This window comes from Plasmodium inui (assembly GCF_000524495.1).
Source record: "Plasmodium inui San Antonio 1 unplaced genomic scaffold supercont1.6, whole genome shotgun sequence".
NCBI lineage: Eukaryota > Apicomplexa > Aconoidasida > Haemosporida > Plasmodiidae > Plasmodium > Plasmodium inui.
This window is the reverse complement of record NW_008481840.1, coordinates 253,457-277,844: the sequence shown is the minus strand read 5'-3', so window position 1 is coordinate 277,844 and position 24,388 is coordinate 253,457. Positions and strand designations below refer to the sequence as shown.

Sequence of the window (24,388 nt, the reverse complement as noted above, 5' to 3'; positions counted from 1 at the left end):
GAGAACTTGTCAAGTCACATCAAAAGGGAATACCTCCAAATGGTATATCTGTTTTAAGAAAAGAGTTCCTTTTATGCAATGTTTTTTTTTTTTTCCCATTTATGCGCTTAGGTCAGACGCCCACTGATCAGTCGGTCGGTGTGCCAGGCGATACTGAAATTGAGATCATCCCCACTCACCTCGGCATGTCCCCTCCTGCACAAAATAGACATTCACGTGGTGGGGGGAGATACCTGTCCTCTTCTCTTTTAATATTTAAAAGAGGAAAGATATGTGGAGAGGGGGAAGGGAAGGACGGGGAAACCCACACGTACAGCTCCCACAGGCACATGTGCCTTTCTGTAACTTTTTTATTTTTATGTCCTCGAGTTTCCCGCACCGGTTCGGAGTGATGAGTTGCGCAAACCGCGGTGACACGCAGATGGGTGAGGAAAGGACCCCTAACGTGGGACATCACTCTGATGAGCCACACCTGTGAACCACTCCGGTGAGCAACCCGCGGGGACCAGTGGAACGACTGCTGCCGCCAATTTGGCGAACACAGATGGGGAGATTAGTCCTACCGTGGAAGCAAAGTTGCCGCACCCTCTGGTTCATTCGCACAGGCACCAACAATTTTGCTGTGTGGCTGATCGGCCATGAGTAGGACCACCTAGAGAGCGCCTCTCCAGTGGATGCCTGTTTTTTCCCCACTTGGAATGCTTCACTGGATGGTGTGTTCAAAACTAAGTTTGGCTAGCTGAGGAACAAAAAAAAAAAAAAAAAAAATTGACAGAATTTTGCTTAACTCACCATTATGGATAACACAACTTTGCAAACGAATCGGAAAACCAAATTTTTGCAACATAATTGGAGACCGTTCATCGAATCCATCGATGCTTCCCAGTCGGTGGGAACAAAGAACAATCGCGTGTTTTCCACCACCCTGTCTGTTTAGCCTTATTTGTTACATTTCGAAAGGTACCCAATCTGCTACGTTCTTTCGTTTCCTTTGCTTATACAAAGGAGGGACAGGGAATAAAAAAAAAAGTGGCGCAACAGAAAGCATCCAATTAATGACAGAGGCGAATATAAAACAATCACTCACGGGAATGACTTGTCTGGTCGTCTTTCTGATGGGATGACAAAACATGGGTATAGTACCTCCAACTCGTGAGTACTGTGTACGGAATAAACACTCACATCGTGTTGAACCCAATGTAGAGGGACGAAAAAACACATGGTTGGCACTGCGTTTGAAGAGCGCGTGGTAAGGGGGGGAGAGGGGCTTCCTCCCCATGCCACATGTCGTGTTACACGAAGGGAAGCCCTACCCCATTCGGCGGAGAATTTCCCGGCGGTTGCCGCATGCATGTGAGCGACGTGCTTCGGAGGTCTGGAGATCACTCGGCTGGTGCAATAACTAGGCTGGTACACTCTCCCGACTGGCATGATCCCACGACTGGTAGGCTCCCCCGAGTGACATGCTTCCCCGATTGGCACGATCCCACACCCGTTTAATCCATTTTAGCCTTATCCCCCCTCTGTACATGACCGACCCAGATTTGTTTAACCCCCAGCGGGGCGTGAGCGGAAAAGGTGTACCTCCCCTGGGGGGGAAACATATATTCTTCTTTCTCCCATATCAGCATGCCACACATATGATAAAAAAAGGGAAAATCACACCATCGTGTTGGCTTGTATTTCGTGAATGTAGTCGTCACGGGGGAGGTAACCAAAAGGGAAAGATAATTTTTTTTTTTTTTTTTTTCCTACCTCCTGATCTGGCAAAGTAAAAAAAAAAAAAAAAAAAAACACAAATGATGACGAAAAGGAAAAAAAAAAAAGAAGAGAAACTACAAAGCTTTTTATGATGATATGCAAGCGAAATAACGCGGAATACTTCGAATTGAAAGTGAATCGAAAGTGATACCTCGCGATATGAAGCCAAGTCAGCGAAGTATGCCAAGAATGTCAAGTAGCCAAGCAGCGAATATGCAACCAGGCGAATAATCGCAATTTCGCATGTCACAAACTGCCGGTTAGGCTGAGCAGCAAACACTGACAAGCGCAAGGACATTCTCACGAGAGTTACAGATCGGGAGGCAGGAAGGAAAGCCAAGCTGGCGAACTGACGTCCATACACTGCGCAGAGCGCCAAGTTCACTCGTTGTACGCGCGTGAAGAGAAGGGGACCCATGTGCTGATTCATGCTCACACGGATGCCAACATACATATTGATTTATATGCCCACAAGAATGCCAACAGGCATAACTCATGTGCGTACCCTCACGCATAACCCACACATCCTTTCCTACGCGTGTATACAAAAACCCATTGGCGAAGAAAGCTCAAGATCGATTATTACCCCAATGAAACGAAGGAACGAAGCGCATAGTCCCGACTTACGTCAGCCCGAATAGTCTGCTCACCACTTTTTTTTTTTTTTTTTTTTTTGCCAAGGAGCGAAAGAGGGGGATTGTAATAACACCTTCGCAGGTACACTTAGAAGCAAAAAACGGAAGGGGTGAAAGGGGCGCAGGACGAACTCTCACCATCGTCAGGGGAAAAGCGAAGAACAGACAAACGGAGCAGCTCTCATTGGGAACTCCTCCAGTGCGACAAAACGTGTGCCATGTGTTACACGCTCATATTTTTCTGCATGTGAACCTCCCCCTTCGCACCACACCGAAGTGAACAGCTTCTCAGAACATCTTTTAAGACTAGCCATACACACGAGGAGAAGGAGTCGGTTGCTCATTCCCCCCACACAGCCGCACGCAGGCAGGGAGGAAAACCAGCTCGATATACCCATATACACAGGCGAATGTGTGCACGTGTTGGAATGCGCGTAGGTAGCTAGCTGATCGTTTATTAGCCAGTAACAAGCGTAATCGAGACAGAGGCGGAAAGGAAGGTACAACTGTGACTCCAAACAAAGGCGTGTTCCCAAGCAGAGGTGTGACCCCAAACAGAGGCGTAACCGAAAACAAAGCAGTAACCGAATTCACTCCCCCCCAAGGATCAAAATGAAGGGTGTAAACGATTTCATGCGAAAAGTGAACGACGTGGAGAAAATGAAGAGATATTTGTCAGATCACAGCGCGTCCATAAAAATATACTGCTTCTTCCTGCTGATCATATTTGTATTTTACCACTTGTTTTCCGATGGAGACTTTTCCTTCCTGTTAACTTTGTCGTCCGTGATTAGCATGTTCTCTTTCCTCATGGTGTTCGTGAAAATCGAAATGAATAAGTCGTGTGCAGGGGTGTCTCTGAAGATGATGGAATGCTACGTCGTGCTGAACACGGCTAGGCTGCTCTCCATCGTACCATTCGAAGGATACCTGCCTTACGATAAAAGTGGCGATTGGCTTTACCAACTGGTCGAAGCCATTTCGCTATTCATCAATTGCTGCATTGTGTACCTGTGCAGATATAAATACAAAAGCAGCTACGACAGCACGAACGATATCTTTAACAACCTCTTTTTAATCATCCCCGCCTTTGTCATCGCCATTTTCGTGCACCCCTCGCTGAACTCGTTTCTCCCGGCTGATGTAAGGGAAGAGCAGAAAAGGAAGAGGCGTAGAACAGACCTAGAGCAGGCAGCTGCAACGGAGTAGCAACGGAGCCGAAAGGAAACAGCAAAAAGTTAACCTGCGCAATCACACACGTGAACATCGACGCAAACCCCCCACCCCATTTCAACCCTGCAGGTCGCCTGGTCCTTTGCCCTGTACCTGGAGTCCGTGTGCGTGCTACCGCAGCTGTCCATGTTTCAGAAGGAGGTAAAAAGGGGAGCCAAAAAAAAAAAAAAAAAAGGAAAAAATACCTGCACCGTTCAGGCGATTTTCCCCTTAACTTTCGCACATATTTTGCACCCCCTTTGCTGCCTTTTTTTTATTTTACCCCCCGCGCGTAACCTTGCGATGTGAAACTGCCACCATTTTCCCCTTGTTCCCCCTTTCCCTCTTCAGGGCAAAGTGGCAGCCTTTACCACCCACTTCTTGGCGTCACAAGCCTTTTCAAAGGTAACCCCTTTGCGGTGAATGTGTGTATAAACTGCATTTTTTACTTTTTTTTTTTTCCCTATATTTTCTCACCGGTTGACTTGGCATTTTTTCTCTATTCGTGCCCACCCCTTAGGTTTTGTCTTTCCTCTTTTGGATAGTATCACATAAGGAGTTGAATTCCTCAGACAACATCGTAATGACAACATGAATGCGGGTTGCGTTCCCCTTTTGACGCGGTGCGCATAGAGTTGGCTCCACGCAGCTTGTACACCTCTGCCATTTATTCATCTCTGCCACTTATTCACCCCTTCCCCTTCTACAGATCAAGTCGTACGTCGGCGTGTGGGTCGTAATCATGCAAGTCGTCCAGCTGGTACTCATGGGAGATTTTATATATCACTACATTCGATGCCTGAGCAAGGGAGTCTCCTTTGACAATCTGTTAAATGAAAATGTGTGAAGAAGGCTTTGCTTCTCAAGCAGGAGGAAAGAAAAAAAAAGGACAGAAAAAAAAGCAAAGGAAAGTTCAACAAAAACGTTAAAAAAACAAAGACTACGAAAAGGAGTTTCTTTCTTCTTTTTATCACAATTTTCACCGCCTTTGAGAAAAGCGCCAGTAGGAACTCAGTCACGTTCGCGGCGCATATGCTACATGCAGGAGTGCCCCGATCTACAAACTAATAAAGAAGAAGTACCCATTCCAAAGTGAAGACACGAAACCTTACGAAGAACCAGAAAACACAGGTGCTATGCAGTGAGGGGAAGAGATGTCTGAAGAGAGATGGGGGATTATGCCTCTGTCTGGGGGCTCTACCACTTCAACCCATATTTTATTATCCATGCACGCTTATCATAAAAAACCCTGCTGTGCATGATTGACCTGCCCCCCATTTTTCTTCCCCTTTTCTCTCCCCCTTTTAATTTTAATTTTATGTGTTACCTCTTTGCACACACATGTGATAAGTTGTGTGTGCTCATCTTGATGTAAGTTTACTTGAACGTGATGATGTTGCTGGGCATGCAACTGCTCTGCGTCGGCGTTGCGGCCCATGCGTTCATTTTAAAAGGTTTCCTATCTTAGGAGCTCAGCGCTCGGAGGGATGTAGGCACATTCATGTACATACATTTGTGTACCCATGCCGTGTATGTGTCTGTGTTGTCCCATTCCCCCCCCTCCTTTCTTTTTAACTACCCATTTCTCCACGTCACCACTACATCCCCATATTCCCCATGTAACCAAATTGGTTGTTTGTTTCTCCTTCATGTCTGTGTATTCCATGTGCACTTCCAATCGTATGTGCATATATATGTGTGGGGAAAAAGAAAAAACAAAAACAAAAAACAAATGAGGAATTTTTTTCCCCCCCCGTTTTATATGTTACGTTTCATTTCCCCGCCCCATCTGTTCCTCCACTTCGCCTCCCCTCTCTTTCCTTTTAAAGTACTTAAATGAAGTCTTTTTCCCCCTTGGTTAATTTTATCAATTATCAGAGCGTGCGTCCGTTCGTGGGTGTGTAACCGCACAGGGGTGAAGCGCCGACAGAGTATCTGCAATATGTAGCGCTGTGGTCATTGCGGTGTGGCCAATGAGGAAGTGCAAACTGAGTTGCTCCCACGCACCAGTTGTTCATGCCGTAGTGTGGGAGATAACAGGGTCTGCAATTGGGGGGGAGGAGGCGGTTGCCATTTTGGCCGTTAACTTCTGAGGGCGGCCCCCAATAGGAAAAAGGAAGCATATTCGTTTGGGTACCACTTCGCTGGAACAAAAAATGTTGTCACTGTTTTTTTTTTTTTTTCTTTTTTCTACGCAAGGGGCTAACTGTGATGGTGCTTAATTTGTATCATGAGTGCCACCATGACGAGGTGCGCCAAATGGGGGCAAAGTTTGACAGACCCACAGTTTTAGCTTCCCTCCCACTTTAAGCGGCCTCCCCATTTTAAACCGCTTCCCCATCCGGACGTGCAATTACGCACTATGTTCCCACCCAGAGAGGGAAATTATTTTTTTTCTTTTCCACCTCCTCGATGAGTACACTCATACAAAAAAGAAAAAAAAAAAAGGAGTCATTTAAACATCTCAACCAAGTGTCAATCCTCTGTGGTGTTTGTAGGCCCCCCCTGCGATCATCGCCACCGAGCAAATCTCCAACCGATAAAGTTATTCACAAAAATGTTTTTCATTCGTAAGCGGTACTTTGGCTTTTCCCATGGCTTGGGCGTATCGGGCACCATCCAGAGGGGGCTATTCAAGGAGGCCCCCAACTGCGCCCTCCAGAGGAGGTACTCCCCGCGGGGTGAAGGGGCTGCCAAGCTATGCGATGGTTATGCGTCTGTGTGGGTTATCGCTTCGTTCAGCGTTTAGCAGCAACTTCACCGCCGTGTCATCACCTCTTCACCAGCGCTTCCCCGGGAACGATCTGCACATCGCACTTCACATTCGCTGCGCACACCCGTCCCCCCTCTCCTCCATGCAGACCCTTCAGCACAAAAAACTTCTATGAAATCCTAAACGTCCAACGAAACAGCAGTAAGAATGAAATAAAGCAGGCATATAGGAAGCTGGCCCTCAAGTATCACCCAGACAGGAACCCAAACAATCGAAAAGAATCGGAGAAAATGTTCAGAGAAATAACAGAAGCATATGAGACGTTAAGTGACGAAAATAAGAAGCACATCTATGACAGTCAACTGAATGGTGGTTTCTCTGGTGGCCACTTTCATAACAACTACGCCAACACGAACGGCAGTGGTAAAACAAATTACACTTACGAGACGAAGAGAATGAGTGATGAAGAAATCGAGAAGGTCTTCAAGAAAGTCTTTGGCACCATGAACCTTAATGATATTTTTAAATCGAACGTTTTTGGGGAGGTAACCCAGGAGTGCAGAGTTGCCCGTGTTTCTTCTGTGGAGCGGCACCAATGGGGGAGGCCCTCACGACATAGCCGCATAACATAACCTTATAAGATACCCTAGCAACATACCCCCCCAAATGAACACATCATCCCTGGAACCTATTTCTTCTACACCGCACCTTTAACTGTTTTTCCTCCTCAGGGCAACTTCCCCTCGAGAGGGATGGGGAACGATTTCTTCACAAATTTCGGAGTACCGGGTAAGGCTCACCAGATCTAACTGATGACCCGCAGTCTTGGGTGAATTTCACTCTCACGATGCGCTACATGCGAAACATCCCACTGGAATAGCCCCATCGGAATGGCATCATCAGAACGGCTTCGTCGGAATGGCCTCATCGGAGCTACCTCACCGCAACTGCCTCATCGCAACTGCCTCATCGCAACTGCCCCATCGCAACTGCCCCATCGCAACTGCCCCATCGCAACTGCCTCATCGCAACTGCCTCATCGCAACTGCCCCATCGGAACGACCCCTTTCCCTTCGCAGGATCCTATCGGAGCAGCAATGCAAATATAAAACGTAATCCCCTTGGCCAAGTCTGCTGATATATTCATGCGTACGATGGGGGTCCAACCCCGGCCTCACTTCCAACCTGTTCGATGCACTCCTGGCACGTTATACCACTTCCTGCCCGTTCCTGCCGCTTACTACCACTTCTCCCCCCCCGCAGAGACGAACATAAAAACGGAGATCATCCCGCGAGGAAATAAAATCATCGAGAAGACGACCAAAATAATTACCTACCACGACGGGGTCGTCAAGCAGGAGATCACGGAGCGGGAGATAAGCGGCAACAGCAAAGGTGCATGAGCGCGGAGCGGGAGGTGCGAAATGGGAGGTGCGAAATGGGCAGTGCTAATTGGGAGGAGCGCAGAGGGGATCGCCAAGCGCCAAACGTCCACAGCGTACTTGCATGTGTAGCGTGTAAATGACATAAGGGGGGTGGCCCGTTTCGATCCCGTTCGGCCACCTTCGAACCCTTTCCTTAGCTTCTCTTTTTTCTTCTTCTTTTCACCGTGGAGGCCTCGTCAGCACTCCCTCGTCTGCACCCCTTCAATTCATCCCGAAGTAATATGCAACCCACATTCTCCTCCCCCCTGATAGAATCCGACGACATGTCAGACTTTGGTCTTTTCTATAAAAATAATCTGAAAAACGCGCATCCTCGTGTCAGTCCAAGTGAATTCATTGATTATTTAAAAATCGGGAAAGGAAACCTCCTGGCGAGACAAGTTATACGATATGCATACGGGATCATCTCCATAGCCACGAGAAGGATCCTTGTGAATTTGGTTATACAAGTTGTTCGAAGGATCATACAAGGCGTCATCCACATGCTGCGGAGGAGGTGATTCCGTCATCAGGGACAGCACCGAGAGTGTTCCTACCGCGGATACTTCTCTCTATCAAAATGGATTTGCCTCCCCCCACTTTGAAAACAAAACGAAAACGCGACGATGAAGGGCACTATTCCCTGGAGACGCGTCCTTCGAACGACCCGAGGATTTTCCTGAAAAAGTACGCGGGCAGGAAGAAGCGCCGTCGTTTCTGCTCCTCATAGATGATGCCCTTGACCAGTTTGCTTTTGTCGCCATTCCAGAGGAGCTGGGGAGGGGTGTGGCGGCACACGTAACGGGGGGGAAAAAAACATCCGAAGAATGAGTCAACATATAGGAGTATACCATCTCATGGGATAGCAGTTGAGGAGGGCAGCCCTTGGAGCGAAACCCTACATCAGTCACTCCGTTTTTCACCACTCGATGAGTTCACCTCTGCCGTGTAGTACACACGCCGATCCGGATGCTCGATGGTCCAAGTTAAGTGATAGTTACTGTAGAACCACGTCCCTTCCAAATGGTTAGACATCTTCACTGCTCCATTTTCGTGGATGTGAAGGAAAAAGGAGCTCCTCTTTTGCATCAAAAAATTGAACGTCGTGATTTCCCACCGGCAGTTCTTCAAGGGGTGCACTTCTTCGCTGTCTTCTCCTTTTGTCTGAAGCAGCCCCCACGTGGTCACTAATTTTTTTACACCTTCCTTCCAGTTCAGCAAAATGGATCCACTTGGCAGAGGTGACCGCTTCAAGATTGCAACGTTGATTTCTTTTTTTCCCCTGGGAGGGTGAAGCTCAGGGATTTTTAACAGGGGGGTTCTTCGTTCGCCTCTCCACCCGATGCTTCTACGTCGAGCTTCAAACCGATGTTCGGAAGGATGCCGCAGCGGGGTGACGAGACACGAACCAACTGCGGGGTGGTGGTACCCCTTCAAGCTTCTCCCCTCAGATAAGATGACTATCTTCACGTCGTACAGGAGAAGCAAAAGTGTTGTCAAGACAAAAAGGAGGGTCTTTCCCCAGGTTAGGAGGTACCCAACCTTTATCATCTTATGAGAAGGGTTGAAATGGGACGATTACGATGATGGATTATACTCCCACGTGTGTGAAAACGGAGAGAAGCGGGGCTGTGGCGGAAAAAAGGCTGCAAAGGGGAAATAATCCTTGGGGGTAACCTTACTCAGAGGAAGCAAAATGCGAATGGAAGAAAAAAAAAAAAAAGAAAAAAAAATTCAATTAGTCAAAGGGGATTTAAACTGGGGATGCTGCTCAATCCCCGGAGCGAATTCCACAGGGATGTTTAAAAAAAGAGGCAAGGCAGGGGAAGGCAAGTGACGGAACGGGACTGGATGAAATGACAACAACTTAACATCACCTGAGTAGCCCCTCTCACAGGTCGTCCATGTCCGTCTCTGACTCCACCCCGTAAGTATCAATATATTTATTGTTGTGAAGGATTTCACCTGACTTTCGTTTCAACTCTTCCTCGCGCAACTCCTGCATGTCCTCTTCACTCAGGCAGGTAAAGATTTTATCCACCTTAAAGCCCTCGTAATCAAATAACTTCTTTTTTTTTAGAGATTTTCTCTCCTTGTTGATGTCTTTTATTCGTCTTCCGTTCTTATCAAACTTGTGCTTTAATGCGTACTGGTAGTTTTTCCTCCGCTTGATTTCCTTTTGGTCGATTTTTCGCGCCCACAGGGGGGGGCTGGACGAAGTGGTAAGGCTAGTGGTAGGCCCGATCATAGAGGTAGTCGAAGAAGTAGTGCTTAACCTAGCGTGTGCGATGGGTAGTACCTCCCACATGCGTAGCGTCTGCGCCACTCCAGCTCCTGTCCGACGTGCACACCTTCCGTGTGTACAGCGGTCACCTCCGCTTCGGGAGAAGTTCAAATGGTTATTCCGCCACTGTGTCGTCGTCCTCGCGCGGGAGGCGCCATTGATAAGGCCTCCTCCCCCCCGTGGGCATGTATTACCTCCCCGTTTTGTATTTCCCACCAATTGGCTCAAAAGAAAACTGTGCTTTCTCTGCCTTATCTGCCTTCCTCCGCTTTTACATTCCCTGGTGGAGAAAAAACAGGTAAAGAGGATGATGGCCAAACATTTAGCCGCCAGTCCGATGTTCCTCCGGTTCATAATTTTCTGGCATTGGCTCCAACAGGGGGCGAGCAACAGAAACATGAAAGAGAGTCCCAGATGGGGAAACTCCTATCACATAAGGTGAAGTGGGCCAGAGGAACATGCCGCAAGGGAGAGGAGAAGAAAAAGAAAAAAAAAAATAAAGAAAGAAAAAGAAAAAGGCTATCCCCAACTTCTCAACTAGCCAACATCTCTTCTTCACAACATAACGCTTAAGTGCAAATAATCCATGCGAAGGAAAATATTTAACGAAGCAAAGTACTTGAAAAATAAAAGCTAGTTTATGCCACGCATCATTCTGTTAAGAGCGGCATGACGTGAAGTGATCCTCGCCAAGCCAAGCACATGACATCATCTGACATGTTCAAAAAAAAAAAAAAAAAAAACACAGAACGTTACGCGACATGTTACGTAGTGTGTTACACGACACGTTACACGGCGCTGATCTTTATATGCACACACAACCTTCTCCACCCTTCCAGTCACAATGAAAAAGTGGGCACCTTCTCATTCATTCCCCCATTTGGACCCCGTGCGTCTGGGGAACATGCGACACAGTCATGCGGTATGTACACATTTTTCACCGGAGGGACGCAGGACATTAACGACCCATCCGTCAGTATAGTACCCACACCACGTTTGGGGAAAGCAAAACGGGTGGTCCAAACGGATGGTCCAAACGGATGGTCCAAACGGATCGTCCACTTTGACGTAGGGTCCCTGCCAGACGGAGTTCCTCCACGGAGGGACTCTTTTTGCATACGACTAAGCGAGGGCTCCAGCACAGGTTTTTTTTTCTTTTTCTTCTTTTTTTTTTCACCTTTTTGCTCTTCCACAAACGGATAACTCGCGACGGCTAAAACGCGTCGAAGGAGAAGTGCATCTTGTTTCCCGCGCCTTTAACCTTGTGATCGGACAAATTCGGGGAGGCTTCGTAGACCTGCAAGGGGGAAGTGCGCCATGGGAGGTGAGAAGTGACAGGTGATAAGAGAAAATTGAGGAACCTGAAGCAAGAAGCGAAGCGCGACATGTGGAGACAACGCTGAATAGTTCACCCACCGCTTCGACCGCCTTCCTCGTGTAGTTGGTCCCTACGCCCTTCAGACCTGTCGGGGAAGGTGAAAAGGGGAGGTTAAAGGGGTGGTTAAGCGGTCCCTTAAGGAGGGGCTAAAGGGAGCAGACGCATGCACACACAGAAACACGCAGACACAAACGCAGACACACACGCCCAGCACACCTAAGTAAAATATCTTGCTCGTTTCCGCTCCGTAGTTTTCACAAACGTAGAGAGTCAGGTGGGTCACGTTGAACAGAGAGGTCACCTGCGAAGGGGGGCAGAGGGGGGAAGAAAGCAGCAAATGGGCAGGAAAGGAAGGACAGGAGAGGAAAAGGGCCCCCAAAAGACTCCCAAAATTTTTTCTCAACACCAGACCTCCCACCAGTGAAGCCTCTCGCCAGTGAAGACGGACCTTTAGCGGATATTCTACCGAGCCGTGGTAGTCCTCCGAGAGGTCCAGCTCCTGCACACACTTGAAATCGTGAATGCTGCACGGAAGATGGAAAGGGGGGCGTACGCGCCAACGCGTTTGCATCAGGTGTCTGGATTTGTCGATTGGTCGATCTGCCAATTGGTCAACTTTCCGATTTGCTGATTTCCTAGGCTCCACATGGCTGCTGTCCTGGGTGAGGTAAGTCACTCCCTTCTTCTAAAAAAATGAGTTACTTCTCAAAATCGATGTCCTCCCGGTTGGCGTAAATTTTGATTTTTTTCGGGTAGGTTCCTTCCTCCCCTCCAATGAGGAACAGACTGACGATCTGGGGAAAGTGCAGTGGGGTAAATGAGTGGCTGGTGAGCGGTTCGTTTGCGGCTGGTGAGTGAGTGGGAATCACCTTGGGTACACTCCGTGGGGGATCCATCACACATACAGACATAGAAGAAGCATGCACACGTAGAGCATCGCCGACGTGGAGCCGCATCACCCACGTAGAGCGGCAACGTGCAGCTCCTCTCCCAGAAGTAGCCTGTACCTTGCAAGGACTAGTAAAAGGAATGTTAATAATCTGATGAGGGGGGAAAAAGGGGTGATAGGATCAGATGGGTTAAAAAGGGGTGGAAGTGCAATCAGGCGTAGGGAACGGCGTCTTTAGGGGATAGCACACATGTGCCGCTTTGCTGCTCAGACGCGGCGGTACCAACTCGGATCGTACCAGCTCATGGTCCGCGTCGCTCTCGCAGTTGGCGGGGGACAGTCTTTCGTCATATGACTTCAGAATCTTCCTGCACGACCCGGGGACCTTTGAAGGGTAAAAAAAGGGCAACCAGGGGAGGAACAGTTTACCGAACAGGGGAAAAAACAGTGTGGCGAAGGAGTGGCCAAGACGTGGCGAACACGTCGTAACCGTGTGGAGCGCACCTTCACCCCCCAAGCTGCCCTGCCAACACGTTACCTGCTCGTTCAGCGCAGTGACCTTTTCGATGTCCATATATTTGAGCAGGAACTCTCCACCCCTCAACACCTCGTCGGCCTCCTTACACCCGCATCCCTCGTGGTGCAAAATAGGCATTGTAGGGGGTTCACTCCGATCTGCAGGTTGTCAGCTGCGCAGTGGGGGGGGGTCACTTCTCCGTGGGAGACGAGGCAGATTTTCCTATTTGATATATTTTCTGCGCAGGTGAAAATGGGAAGCACTTTCACACCTCTACAAAGTGGACTTTAAAAAAAAAGAAAAAAACGAACGAACGAACGATGGAACAAACGAACGAACGTACGGTTGATAAACCACATCGTCAGCTCTTCCTCTCCTTTTCGTGAAGTTAAAAAGTTTAAGGCAAACTGGTGGAGAGGTGTCAGTGCAACAGGGCGATCGCGCAGGAGGCTGCCACCAACGGAACGAAAAAAAAAAAAAAAAAAAATCCAAATGGTACAAGCGGTACACGTGGTACGGGGCGGTACAAATGGTAAAAGTGGGCATACAGAAAAAATTGCCGAGGGAAACACCCAAAAGGCTTGGGCACACCTTCGGAAGGCTGTCACAAACGGGATGACGCGTGGAGGTCACTTCGTGGTTTAGCCAAACGGCGTGGAGCGGCATGACTCCTGCTTAAAGCATAAACGGGATTTTCTTCCTATTCCCGTGGAGCACACGGAGGAGGGCTTTATCCTCGGGGGGTCGACACCAAGAGTACGGATGCTCTCTCTTGTTAAAGGTATGGCTTCTCTCCGCATGGGCTTCTGGTGTGCAGGTCGCTCTTCCCTTCCACGTGTAACTCCCCGTGTCGCCTCTCCTTAACGGAATAAGTAAATACGAATCACACGCGCGCAGGAGGTTCAGGCGATGCAAACAGGACAGCATCAAGCCAAGGCAGGAGTAGTTAGCGGTTCCTCCTCCGTCGGAATCAATTCTCAGTGGAGCACCCGCGTGTAGATTCATCAACGCCACTTTGCTGGTGTCTGAAAGACATTCTCGAAACAGACCTACATGGTAATATAGACGAGCCCTCCACATTAAAAACTGCGCCAAGGACTGGTACTCTCGATAACTGAGACAGTGATTTATGCACACGTTTACTTTTGTCACCACTGATGAGAGTGTGTAGTGGATGTATTCTTCAAGGATGTTGTCCTGCTCGATCACACGTTTCGCCCTCATGGTTGTCTCTTCTTCGCTTAACAGGAAAGATAAAAAGCGTTCTTCACATTTCATCAGTGTGTTCGGGAGGTCCTCGTCAATAAGTGTGAACCCCTCCTTGTCCACACCATTTGTAGATCGTCTCATCGAAAAAGAGTCATCCGTCTGAAGGTCCACCCCCTTGCTCGGGCCCCCCATCTTCATTCCGTTCATTCGGTTTTGCGCCTTGTGCAAGCAGTGTAGATCGGCAGCTTCGCCTAAATCGGCAGCTTCGCCTAAATCGCCAACACCGCTTAAATCGCCAATTTCGCCTAAACCCGTCGAGTGGTAAACCCGTCGGTCGCCTGAACAGGTCAGCACGAAGGAAGCGGCCTTCGCCATGCATAGGGTGGCAGAAAGGGAGAAATGGTTCGCCTTCAGAAGGCCCCTCAGGCTACGTAGCTGCAGAAGGTGCAGTAGCAAATTGGCGTAATAAAAAACGTCACGCATGAGCCCGAGTCTATAGTTTGTCACACATAACATGTGCACATTTTCGACACAGATTATTAACGGCGCTGGATCATTGATGCAGGGGATGCTGTTCCATCTGTCCCAAACACGCCTTATCAGCCTCATCTGAAAAATGTCTTTCTTGATCTCTTCCCTAAACAGGGAAAAAAAAACTGCTCTTATGTTTCTTCCCCCGGCCTTCCCCTTCTTCACTACGCCTGCTTTTTCTCTACTAAACTGGCCTCTACAGATATGCATCAGAATGGAGTGCAAGAGGTGGCTATATAGAAGGCAACTCCTCTCCGCGTGCATCTGCCCTTGTGTCGGCTTCTGCGTCGGCTTCTGCGTCTGCCCCTGATCAGAGGGGGACTCTCCCAACTTGGACCCACATTGCCCATTTTTTATAAAGTAAAAATAAACCAAATTGAACAGACTGCCAATGTTAAGTGGATTCCAGTGTAGGGAGTCCTTCACCACATGGACAAAAGCTTCATTAACCTCTTTGTTTTTCTGACCCCAATGGATCACATCCTTCAGTAGGAGGCTACTCTCCTTTTGTAAAAGGATCGATTTTGCATACCTACTTCGAGCTCCTTCTTCCCATGAAGTGAAATTGTCTAACTTGGTCAGCAGCTGCTTACTCCTAATGTGGTCCTTATTGTTCATCCTGTCATAACCTACTATGAGACCTTTTTTTCTCTTCCCTACTCGCCCGTATCTGCTCGTCCGCTTCATCGTGGCAATCGTTGTTCTGTTCTTCCCGCCTACTAATTAGCACTTTGGAGGTATTATCACTTCGGATGGGGGAAACACACACAGAGGTTCGCCCTCCCCCAATGAACCAGGTGCTGACCAGAGCTCCGTGGGGAGGCCACATAATACCCCTTCGTGGAACGGCTCCCCCAAAACAGTTACCACATATAGGAAAAAAAAACAAAAGAAAAAATAAAAGAAAAGAAAAGAAAAGGAAGAATAAAATGAAATACAGAATAAAATAAAAAAAAAATAATAATAAAGAATTGCTCCCAAAATAATGACATCCAGGGGAACGGGCTTCTTCTACAAAACGGGGGGACCCGCTCGAAAAAGTGCACCAAAGGGAGCGCAAAATATGCTGGGGGCTCCGAAGGGGGTGGAACCCATTTGGTCGGTCATGTATCCCCACGAGTGAAGCTCTCTTTTTACTACCCCACTACACAGATAGCAGTTGCCGTTGGCGCACCTCCATTTCGGGACAATTCCCCCCTTCACCATCTTAAAATGATCGTTACGTAAATATGCATAAGGTGATTATGTGTGCATCTCGCTCGCAAACGAACAGGTGTTGCTTTTTTGTTGTTTCTTTTTATTTGTTTTTTTTCTTCTTCTTTTTGTGAACTCCCCCAAACGCTAAGAAGGGGATGCTGCCCCACCCAACACCAGCACGCTGAAGGGGGGAAGCTCCACGTACACGCTGCTCATGTGAATGCCCAACGCGCACTGGCGTATCTCTTCCACTACGTCACGTAACTCGTCTCTGCGGAATGGATGATATTGATTATTCTCCTTTTGCCTGACTTGTTCAGTTATTTTTAAGATGGCCAAATAAAAATGCAACAAAGAAGGGCTGATCAGGGGTCGAAAGGCAATGGAATGAAGGTCGTTATCCGAAGGGTGGGACGACTGCGAAGGTTTATCCGTCTCTATGTTGCACACATGGGGCAGGATTATCATAACAGCATCGCATAACGATGTGAGGGCCTTCCCCAGAAGAGGTTCCTTGGAAAATCTTCTTAAATTCTCTTCGGAGATAAGGGCTTCCCCGTCTTCCTCGTCTTCCCCTCTGCAGTTGAGATGAAGCACCCCCTCATTGACCATCAACCTGTGTACAATGTTAAGTAAAAAGCGTAATAGCCCTATGTGTTTCTTCTTTGGAATGGGCTCACTGGTCGTGCTGTACACGCATACGTAGTGTATGGCTTGAGACAAAGACGTGACGGACGATAGGCATGGCGAAGACAGTATGCATCGTTGGACCATCAATTGGAACACCTCCTTGTCGTGAAGGGCCAGACTCAGCAACCCCCTCCAAACGGTGATTGCGTTAGCGATTCGTATGGTGGTGTGATCGACGTCTGCCTCCCCCACGTCTGTCTCCCCCACGTCTGTCTCCCCCACGTCTGCCTCCTCCTCGTTGGTCTCCTTCCCCCCGCGCAGCAGCCCCTTCACCCGGCGCAGCACCGCCCCCCCAAGCTCGTCGAACTGCATGTCACTCGCCGAGCCCACCGCGGCCATTGCCTCCAGGGAGTAGTTCTCCTTGCTGAGGCACTCCACCAGGACGGCAATTTCTCCCATGTTCATTTGGCCAATAAAAGGATACACATGTGGCAACACAATTCTGAGAATCTGCTCAAAATAAAACATCTTTCTCTCGTCCACTTTGGTGCATCTAGCAAAAGAAGGGAAGGTTTTCCCACTTCCGTGTAGGAAGTTTATTAACAGATCTTTGTTTCTGTACAAATGGCTAGATGCAAGAATCTTTTTCGTTAGGGAGTTAACAAAATGGTAGTAGCTTCTCCAGGATGGCTTCTCTTCCTTCTCGGTTAGGCTGGCACACAGATTTGACACGAAAGTGAGGAGACTTGTGCAGTTGTCCGCTGAAAGGGTATGTTCATAATTTGGATAGCGACTCGCCAGGAGGTGCAGCACCTTCCCGGGGGGGATTTTCCGCACCTTGGTGAGGAGGCTCGTCAGCCGGGCGATCTGCTCGCCCACGTTCGGGGGAGCAACACGAGGCGAAGGAACACCAGGGGAAGCAACACCAGGGGAAGCGACACCAGGGGAAGCGACACCGGAGGAAGCAACACCAGGGGAAGCAACACTAGACGAAGCAACACTAGACGAAGCAACACTAGACGAAGAAACACTAGACAAAGCGACACTAGACAAAGCGACACTAGACGAAGCAACAACCGTGGAGGCAACACCAGGCGAAGCGACACTGAAGATGACTTTCCTAAAATTTGAAAACATCAAACGGGAAAGGTCCTCCGTCTGTCTCTCCTCCCTCACGGAGGCGTAGGCCGAGAGGGTCAGCCATAAACTTTGTACGCAGCTAAAATGACCCAACTGTCCCATTCTATTCAGACAAGACTTTTCGAAGACACCATCTTCTATGTTCATACGTTTAAATGCATTGAAGAGAAAGGAAAAGGACTTGTGTCCAAAGGAAGAAAATATTTTTAACGATCTCAACTTGATGAGATTAAAAACGGTCCTGTCTCGGATGTCGTAACTTGCGTAGCAGTAAAGGATGGTAGATAGATGCACATGGTTGTACGTGTGAATATATTTTTTCACCCCGATTGTCATTTTTTCAAAAAGGCTGGTAAGAAGACACCTTGGGGGGGAGAAGATCAAATAAGGGGAATTCACAGTGCCACTTTCTCCCTTCCTCCTAATGATGAGTCTTCTATTTCTACTTAACGTTTGGCATACCAAAGGAAGGTCCTTCCCCCTACATTTGTCTAGCTGTCTATACATCTGGATAAACATATGAAGAGCCTGTTTCCCTATGCGACGTAACGCATCGCTTCCCCCTGTTGGCACACTTCTCTCTTTTGTATAGAGCACGAACGAAAGGGAAACGTTTAGTAGTCTCGCCAAATGGTGAACACAGCATTTTCGATTTTTTTCTCCACCTTGCAGTGCTCGGATGTGTAAAAGTTCATCCAGAAAAGACAAACTCAAGAGGGACGTCTTGTCATATGCGATTAATATATTAAGTAGCTGAATCATGTTTAGGTCGTTCTTTACCTTCACTATGTGTTTTTCAAACTGACCGAAGAGGTGGTAGTACTTTTGGAGGCCGAACTTGGAGACGTTGTACAGGAGGAGACTCATCCCCACGAGGCTGTACTCTGCCGCGCGTCTATGCTGGATTCGCTGGACCATGCGGGGCAGGAGCTGCCCCTCGGGCGCGCCGTCATCAGCGTTGCGCTGTTCGCTCGCGATGAGGGTATCACTACTCCCCTCTTCGTTACCGTCATGGTTACCAGCTTCGTTACTATCCTGGTTACCCGATTCGACCCCGTTACGCTTATGGCTACCCTTATCGCTACCCTCACCGCTACGCTCTCTGTTACTCTCTTCCGGCGCGCCGCCCAACTTAGCCAGGCTGTTCACCAGAAGACACACGTAGTGCGGCGAGTGTCGCTCAAAGTAGGCGTCCCCCTCACCCATCAGCTTCTTCCCCGCCTCGTCCAAAAAGTAGGCGCTTCGGAAGTGCATCCGCCCCAACGCGTTTAGCAGAGCACACATGTGCACGAGGTCAAATTCGCCAAGGCGCAGAATGCACCGATTTAGCACCTCACTGATAAGGCGGTCATTTTTATAATCCGTCTGTGAAAGGAACGTAAAAAAAGTCGTAATGATCTGGGGACTAATATTCTTTTCGTTCACTCGGATTTTTACTTCTCTGCAATACTTGTTCCAAAGGGAGAGATCATTTTGTTGCTTTTTATCTTTTGCACTTTTTTTAATTAGCTCAAAAAATTCGTGGTTGCTATCGGGGAATGTCTGCTGTCCCTTCACATCGTGGCATGATTTCTGCCATTTCGTTGAATCCCGTTCGACAATGGGGATGGTCTTAAATCGGGAGATTGTACTGGAGGGGCTGTACTCAAAGTTGGCTGAGACATACCTACTTTGGGAGAAGTTTCCCCAGGCCTTGTTGTTCCAAGTGCGGGGGATTTGTGCCCCAATCAATTTGTTCATGTTTTTCCGAGAGGGATATGGAGAGAGCTCCTAAGTTGGATCACTCCGCAGTTGTACCGTTAGGTAGTTACATCCCTGCTTTAATGACGTCTCTTTTTGCAGCTGCATTGCGTTGGTAATTTCCCTTTTTCCTCTTAACAGATTCGTTTCTGTCGCGGAATGGGACATCCCACATGCTTCCCATAAGGGGGCGAAACGTTTCGAGGGGAAAACCACCCCGGGTGCGTGAGCTGTACATAACGCCATAGATATTACGTATATATGCATATAGGTATGTACATCTGTGCGAAGATGCACGCGCACCGACATTCACTGGGGAAGCAGTTTCATTCGCCCTTTTAAAACCATGCCAGCAGTTTTGTAGAGCGCGTGTGCGGGGGGAAGGGAAATAAACTTAGGCAACTCCCACAACGGCGCGCTCAAACGGCAACGGCCCTGCCTAATGGAACGTTTCATTGGGGGTCCCCATTTTCTTCTCGATCGGGGACGCGCGGCAAAATTGAGAAGCGTCCCGCCTTGGCCCCCGAGCGCGCATAAATGTAAGTACTCATGCGCATGTTCGTAAGTGCATGCACGCATGTACATACCTATGCATGCTTTTACACACTTGTTCGTGATTGCACACCTGGGGCAGACGGATCCAGTTCCTCTCCGCATCGCCGCTATCCCCCGCCTACCCAGTTTTAACCCCCAGCGAGGAGGGGAAAATGGACCAACAAGGGGCGAAGCCTCAGAAAATATTGTCGCATTGTCAAATTGTCCAGTCAAGCGTTGCGGGCATGCAGCAAGTGGAGGGAGGAGCCTACATATATGCCGCGGAGTCTATGTCGCAAACGCGGCGATGGAAAGTGCCGGAGAAAACACGCAAAGTGGACGCGAATGTGCTCAATTTTTCCAATGCGCAAAAGTGTCAGTTGTAAAATAGGGCTAAAAGGCTCTCTAAAAAAAAAAAAATATATATATACTCTCTCGACCATGTTCAATTTTCACTTTTTTTCTGAACAGGTCATCTTTTTTTTTTTTTTTTTTTTCCTGGATCAGAAAATTGCGCTGTCTTGTGTGTGTAAACGCGTTTTTTCCCTCCGCCAGAAAGACTCAACAGAGAGCAAAAAAAAAAATATACCTACAGCGAACGCGCAGTGTGGTCTCACAAACGGAGTGATTATACACGAAATGTTGTTACACACGCGATGCGGTTATACGCGCAATGGGTTATACACGCAACCTACTTAAGCGCGCAACTGGACGCGACTCGACAGACACGTAAGGAAACCTTATTAACCACCCACGAGTTAGCCAAAAAGGGTGTAAAAAAAAAAAAAAAAAAAAAAATATTGCAGAGTCAGGTAAAAGAGAAAAAATGAATCTTCTTCACTGCAACTAAAAAAAAAAAAAATCTATATACATTATAAAATAGCAAAATACAACATAAAATATACAATGTACAATATACACACACATGTAAACAATGCCGCTCCCCCATTGATCGCTAAAAAAAGCGTTCGGGCGGCCGAATGCTCCCCACATTAACCACCTCTTCATTTATTTATTAGCCATGTGCGCTGCTCTCTTTGCTTAGCATTCCACCCATTAATTTAGGAATTCATTTATTCATTTGCCTAGTTATTTAATTACCTACTTACCTACTTATTGCCTCTTCCACAATTTGGAAGACTCCGCCGCTGCCAAGTTGGACGCATCTGTCGATAAGGACGTGCGCTAAGTTAAGTCTCGTCCATTCGACCTTCTCACTGTAGACGTGTGTACAGACAGACTCACGCTTGCATGCCCACTGAGTGAGTGACAACAACTCCCTACCGTTTATCACCTTCCGATGTAATTAACTGATCGAATTAAAAAACGAATTAGCATTAACTGCCCGTGACGCGTTATTCCGTCTCGTGTGCATCTATTTTTTTTTTTTTTTCCGACGTTGAAATGTATTCCGTAATTAATTACTCCACGTAAATACAGTCCTCCTGGAAACAACGTCGTCCATGTTGTTTCTCATTTTCCACTTCCTGTCTACTGTCCCGTGTTTGTAAGAATTAATTCGTCCGTCTCCGGAAAAGCATCCCTTTATTTCTACATTTTAACTTCCTCAATTTGAAGAGGGAGGTATTTTTCCACGATATAGTTTGTAAAACTATTTCTGAGGAGGAAAAGTAGCCTCTTCGCTTTTCCCTTCCCCGATTAGTAGCTAAGTGCAGCAAAGCTCCCTCTCAACCGAGAGATCGTGCCCAGGTCACTCTCTGCCCCGAGGCCCTTATTTTGCACATTTCCTCGTAGACGCCTCACCTAGAAAACATGAAGCTCTTGCATTTCCCTTGGGCGCGACACGATGCCCTCCTGTCACACGCCCTCGTGCTGGCGTCCCTCGTGGCTGCCTTTTTTTTAACCGAAAATTTCGTAAAACGAAAAAATAGCCTCTTCTCGGTAGAATTGTCTAGCAAGAAGGTATGTGACTTTCTGCACAAAAATTTCAACAAAGTGGAGACTCTGTACATATGTGGCGGTTCTCTCGCGCACAAGGATTTTTTTCATAATGACTGGAGGAGTGTGCGCGAGGGGAAGAAGAAGATGAAGGGCGATTGGGTCAAGCACGGTGATCACCACGATGATCAGCACGCAGATCGCCACCCAGATCGCCACCCAGATCGCCACCCAGACCGCCACACCGACTTCACCATCGACACGAACAACCCCGCTCTGAACGAGCAGATCCTCGCAAAGTCTCGCATGATATTTAAGAAACTAGACAGCAACAAAAACAGCGTTATAGATTTCAGCGAATTCAGAAGGAATGTGAGCATATTGTCCAAAATGAGGAGCATAAATGAGAAGGTGATGAGTTACCTATTCGACCTCTTCGACGTAAACAAGGACCAAAAAATTGACTACGTCGAATTCTTGTCTCTAAATTCGTATGACTTCAATTACGTTAAGCTCATTCAGATTCTATTTGATGAAGAGAGCGTAGTCGAGGGGGCTACAATTAGCAACTATTTGGAGATATATTTTTCCGAATTCTTAGACAACGTGGTAAACGACGTGATGGAAGACGTGGATGATTACTTCTTTACGAGAAAGGATGAGTTCGTTCAATCCTTGGTGAAGAATTTCTTGAAAAATGAAACAAGCACGTGGGATATAAATGGCGATGAGAAGTTGCAGCTTGAGGAGTTCCAGGATTTCCAACTGTCCCTTCTCATGCAGATCGATCACCTCGCTAATTTTCTCCATTTGGACTTGAATTTGGATGGGCGCATCGACCTGCCGGAGTTGCTGTTATATGTCACCCAGGATGGGGAGGCGTATAGAAAGTTGAGTGCGTACCTTGAGAGCGACGGTAGCAGCGATGGTGGCAGCCAGCGTGATTATCGCAAAGGAGCTCGGGAGGCCCTGTTCAGCTACATCCGGGAGGACCTCCACGTCGACGAGTCGCTCGTCCAGAACTTGCAGTTCATGCTCTACTCCTTCGATGTCAACGGTGACCTCCTCCTCGATTTGGAGGAGTACAAGGACCAGATGAGCACTTTCTCCGTGCTGGACTCGGCCCCAGAGGTCGTCTACTCGAGCTAGGCCCTTCGGCGACGCGTACACGGAAGGGTATGCCCACGCTAGAGTTATTCACCTACGGAAGAGTGTACCTAGGGATGTATGCACCTGTACATCGTGCTGCCTCCCTCCCCTTTGCCTTTTTTTTTTTTTTTTTTTTTTTTTTTTTTTTTTTTTTTTTTTTTTTTTTTCTGTCCTTTTTAGTATTTTTTTATAGACTCCTCGGAGTAAAGCAGCATATGCCGCTCCGTTTTCCAGTTTTTTTAATTTTTCATTTTTTCATCATTTTTGTAGCTTCGCAACTTTGCAACTTTTTTTTTTTTTTTTTTTTTTTCTTACCCTTTAATAATGACTGTCCCTTGAGACGAAACTTTTTCCAATGTCTGGCTTCATTTGTGGACCATTACAACGTTGGTTCGACGGCACGATGTCGCGGGAAGAGAACAAAACAGCGCACTTTGTTCGATGGGTTTTAACCTCCATGTGTTTTTCCCCCCATGTCTTGACGTGGAAAAGGCATTACTTCGCAGATGCCATCTTCTCCTACGTTTGGATTAACCTGGTTGGAGTTTTTGTTCGAGCTGTGCCGTTTATAGACACCTTCGCAAGGAGGCAAAAAATAACGTGTGTAAGAGATTATGCCCGTGAAAGGCAACTCAGTGAGAAAAAAGGTAACATCTATGCGGGGAGGTATAGCTACAAAAAGGTATGTACAGCTTGCCGATTGTTTACTTGGACGGATGGACATGAACGGATGGTTCGATTTTGTCTGTTATGCTTCCTTCCCCCAAAGTCTTCTTCTTCACGTAAAAACTGTTACATCCACTTTTGATATTTCACAAGGAAGTCTTAACTCAGTGGGGAGAAAGGGACTCCACTTTGCGTTATCTTCCCATTGGATGTAATTCGTGGTGGGGTGGGATTTGCATTTTGTGCCATCCGCTAGAAGTGGAAAAAATGAGCTATCAGCACTCGTTGACTTAACGGGTTGATCTTTCAGTTGGCCGAAAAATTGACGGACAATTTGACCCCCGTCCGGCCATCCCGTTTGGCCGTCCCCTTTTGGCCGATCTGTTTAGCTGTCCTCCGGGGGGTGGCGGCTGGGTTTTGCGGCTCAGTTGCTGCTCAATCGCAGCAGGTGAAAAAGTACAACTACACTCGAACAATTCCTTCCCGTCAAACATATATCATATCTACTATTCACTGGGGGGAAGGTCCTTCCCCCTTTCCTTCCCTCCAGAGAGCAGCTTCAACATGTGGGGTGGTACGTTGCATTCTGTTGACACAATTTTTTTTGTTTCCTCCTTGGGAGGGCACGTATATAAATATGACCCAAATGAGAGTAACAGGATATGGAGAGAAATAATCTCGCGCGTCAGCTCTTCGAGTTACGTTAATATATCTTTACGTTACGTGGTCACCTCGTGCGCATTCCACCAAGTTACATAACCTACTGTTTCCTGTCCCCTCTTCCCAAGAAAACGTAACGCAACGGGACAGCAGTTGTATTCTGCCATCCGCATGTACGACGCGTGCATAATTTAAAAAAAAAAAAAAAAAAAAAAGTTTG

The 24,388-nt window shown here is 47.7% G+C and overlaps 8 protein-coding genes across 8 annotated transcripts; 3 read left to right on the top strand and 5 right to left on the bottom strand.

The window, feature by feature from the left end:
• Nucleotides 1-3,008: 3,008 nt before the first annotated feature.
• Nucleotides 3,009-4,455, top strand: C922_01802 (hypothetical protein; the record flags this gene model as incomplete). The annotated part of the gene is made up of 5 exons (XM_008817405.1): nt 3,009-3,539; nt 3,699-3,770; nt 3,960-4,013; nt 4,129-4,188; nt 4,318-4,455. 5 exons carry the CDS (start codon nt 3,009-3,011, stop codon nt 4,453-4,455), a joined length of 855 nt encoding a protein of 284 aa, XP_008815627.1.
• A 1,710-nt stretch (nt 4,456-6,165) lies between these two features.
• Nucleotides 6,166-8,266, top strand: C922_01801 (hypothetical protein; the record flags this gene model as incomplete). Its single annotated transcript, XM_008817404.1, has 6 exons — nt 6,166-6,275; nt 6,470-6,866; nt 7,053-7,110; nt 7,401-7,433; nt 7,585-7,716; nt 8,019-8,266. The coding sequence occupies 6 exons, from the start codon at nt 6,166-6,168 to the stop codon at nt 8,264-8,266; spliced, it is 978 nt and encodes a 325-aa protein (XP_008815626.1).
• A 115-nt stretch (nt 8,267-8,381) lies between these two features.
• Nucleotides 8,382-9,296, bottom strand: C922_01800 (hypothetical protein; the record flags this gene model as incomplete). Its single annotated transcript, XM_008817403.1, has 2 exons — nt 8,382-8,519; nt 8,685-9,296. The coding sequence occupies 2 exons, from the start codon at nt 9,294-9,296 to the stop codon at nt 8,382-8,384; spliced, it is 750 nt and encodes a 249-aa protein (XP_008815625.1).
• A 340-nt stretch (nt 9,297-9,636) lies between these two features.
• C922_01799 (hypothetical protein) lies at nt 9,637-10,383 on the bottom strand (the record flags this gene model as incomplete). The annotated part of the gene is made up of 2 exons (XM_008817402.1): nt 9,637-10,015; nt 10,097-10,383. The coding sequence occupies 2 exons, from the start codon at nt 10,381-10,383 to the stop codon at nt 9,637-9,639; spliced, it is 666 nt and encodes a 221-aa protein (XP_008815624.1).
• An 859-nt stretch (nt 10,384-11,242) lies between these two features.
• Nucleotides 11,243-12,951, bottom strand: C922_01798 (hypothetical protein; the record flags this gene model as incomplete). Its single annotated transcript, XM_008817401.1, has 8 exons — nt 11,243-11,326; nt 11,446-11,492; nt 11,624-11,708; nt 11,856-11,931; nt 12,110-12,201; nt 12,415-12,447; nt 12,595-12,681; nt 12,835-12,951. 8 exons carry the CDS (start codon nt 12,949-12,951, stop codon nt 11,243-11,245), a joined length of 621 nt encoding a protein of 206 aa, XP_008815623.1.
• A 537-nt stretch (nt 12,952-13,488) lies between these two features.
• On the bottom strand, nt 13,489-15,240 carry C922_01797 (hypothetical protein; the record flags this gene model as incomplete). The annotated part of the gene is made up of 1 exon (XM_008817400.1): nt 13,489-15,240. The coding sequence occupies one exon, from the start codon at nt 15,238-15,240 to the stop codon at nt 13,489-13,491; it is 1,752 nt and encodes a 583-aa protein (XP_008815622.1).
• A 654-nt stretch (nt 15,241-15,894) lies between these two features.
• On the bottom strand, nt 15,895-19,260 carry C922_01796 (hypothetical protein; the record flags this gene model as incomplete). The annotated part of the gene is made up of 1 exon (XM_008817399.1): nt 15,895-19,260. One exon carries the CDS (start codon nt 19,258-19,260, stop codon nt 15,895-15,897), a length of 3,366 nt encoding a protein of 1,121 aa, XP_008815621.1.
• A 2,307-nt stretch (nt 19,261-21,567) lies between these two features.
• Nucleotides 21,568-22,842, top strand: C922_01795 (hypothetical protein; the record flags this gene model as incomplete). Its single annotated transcript, XM_008817398.1, has 1 exon — nt 21,568-22,842. One exon carries the CDS (start codon nt 21,568-21,570, stop codon nt 22,840-22,842), a length of 1,275 nt encoding a protein of 424 aa, XP_008815620.1.
• Between the last annotated feature and the right edge of the window lie 1,546 nt (nt 22,843-24,388).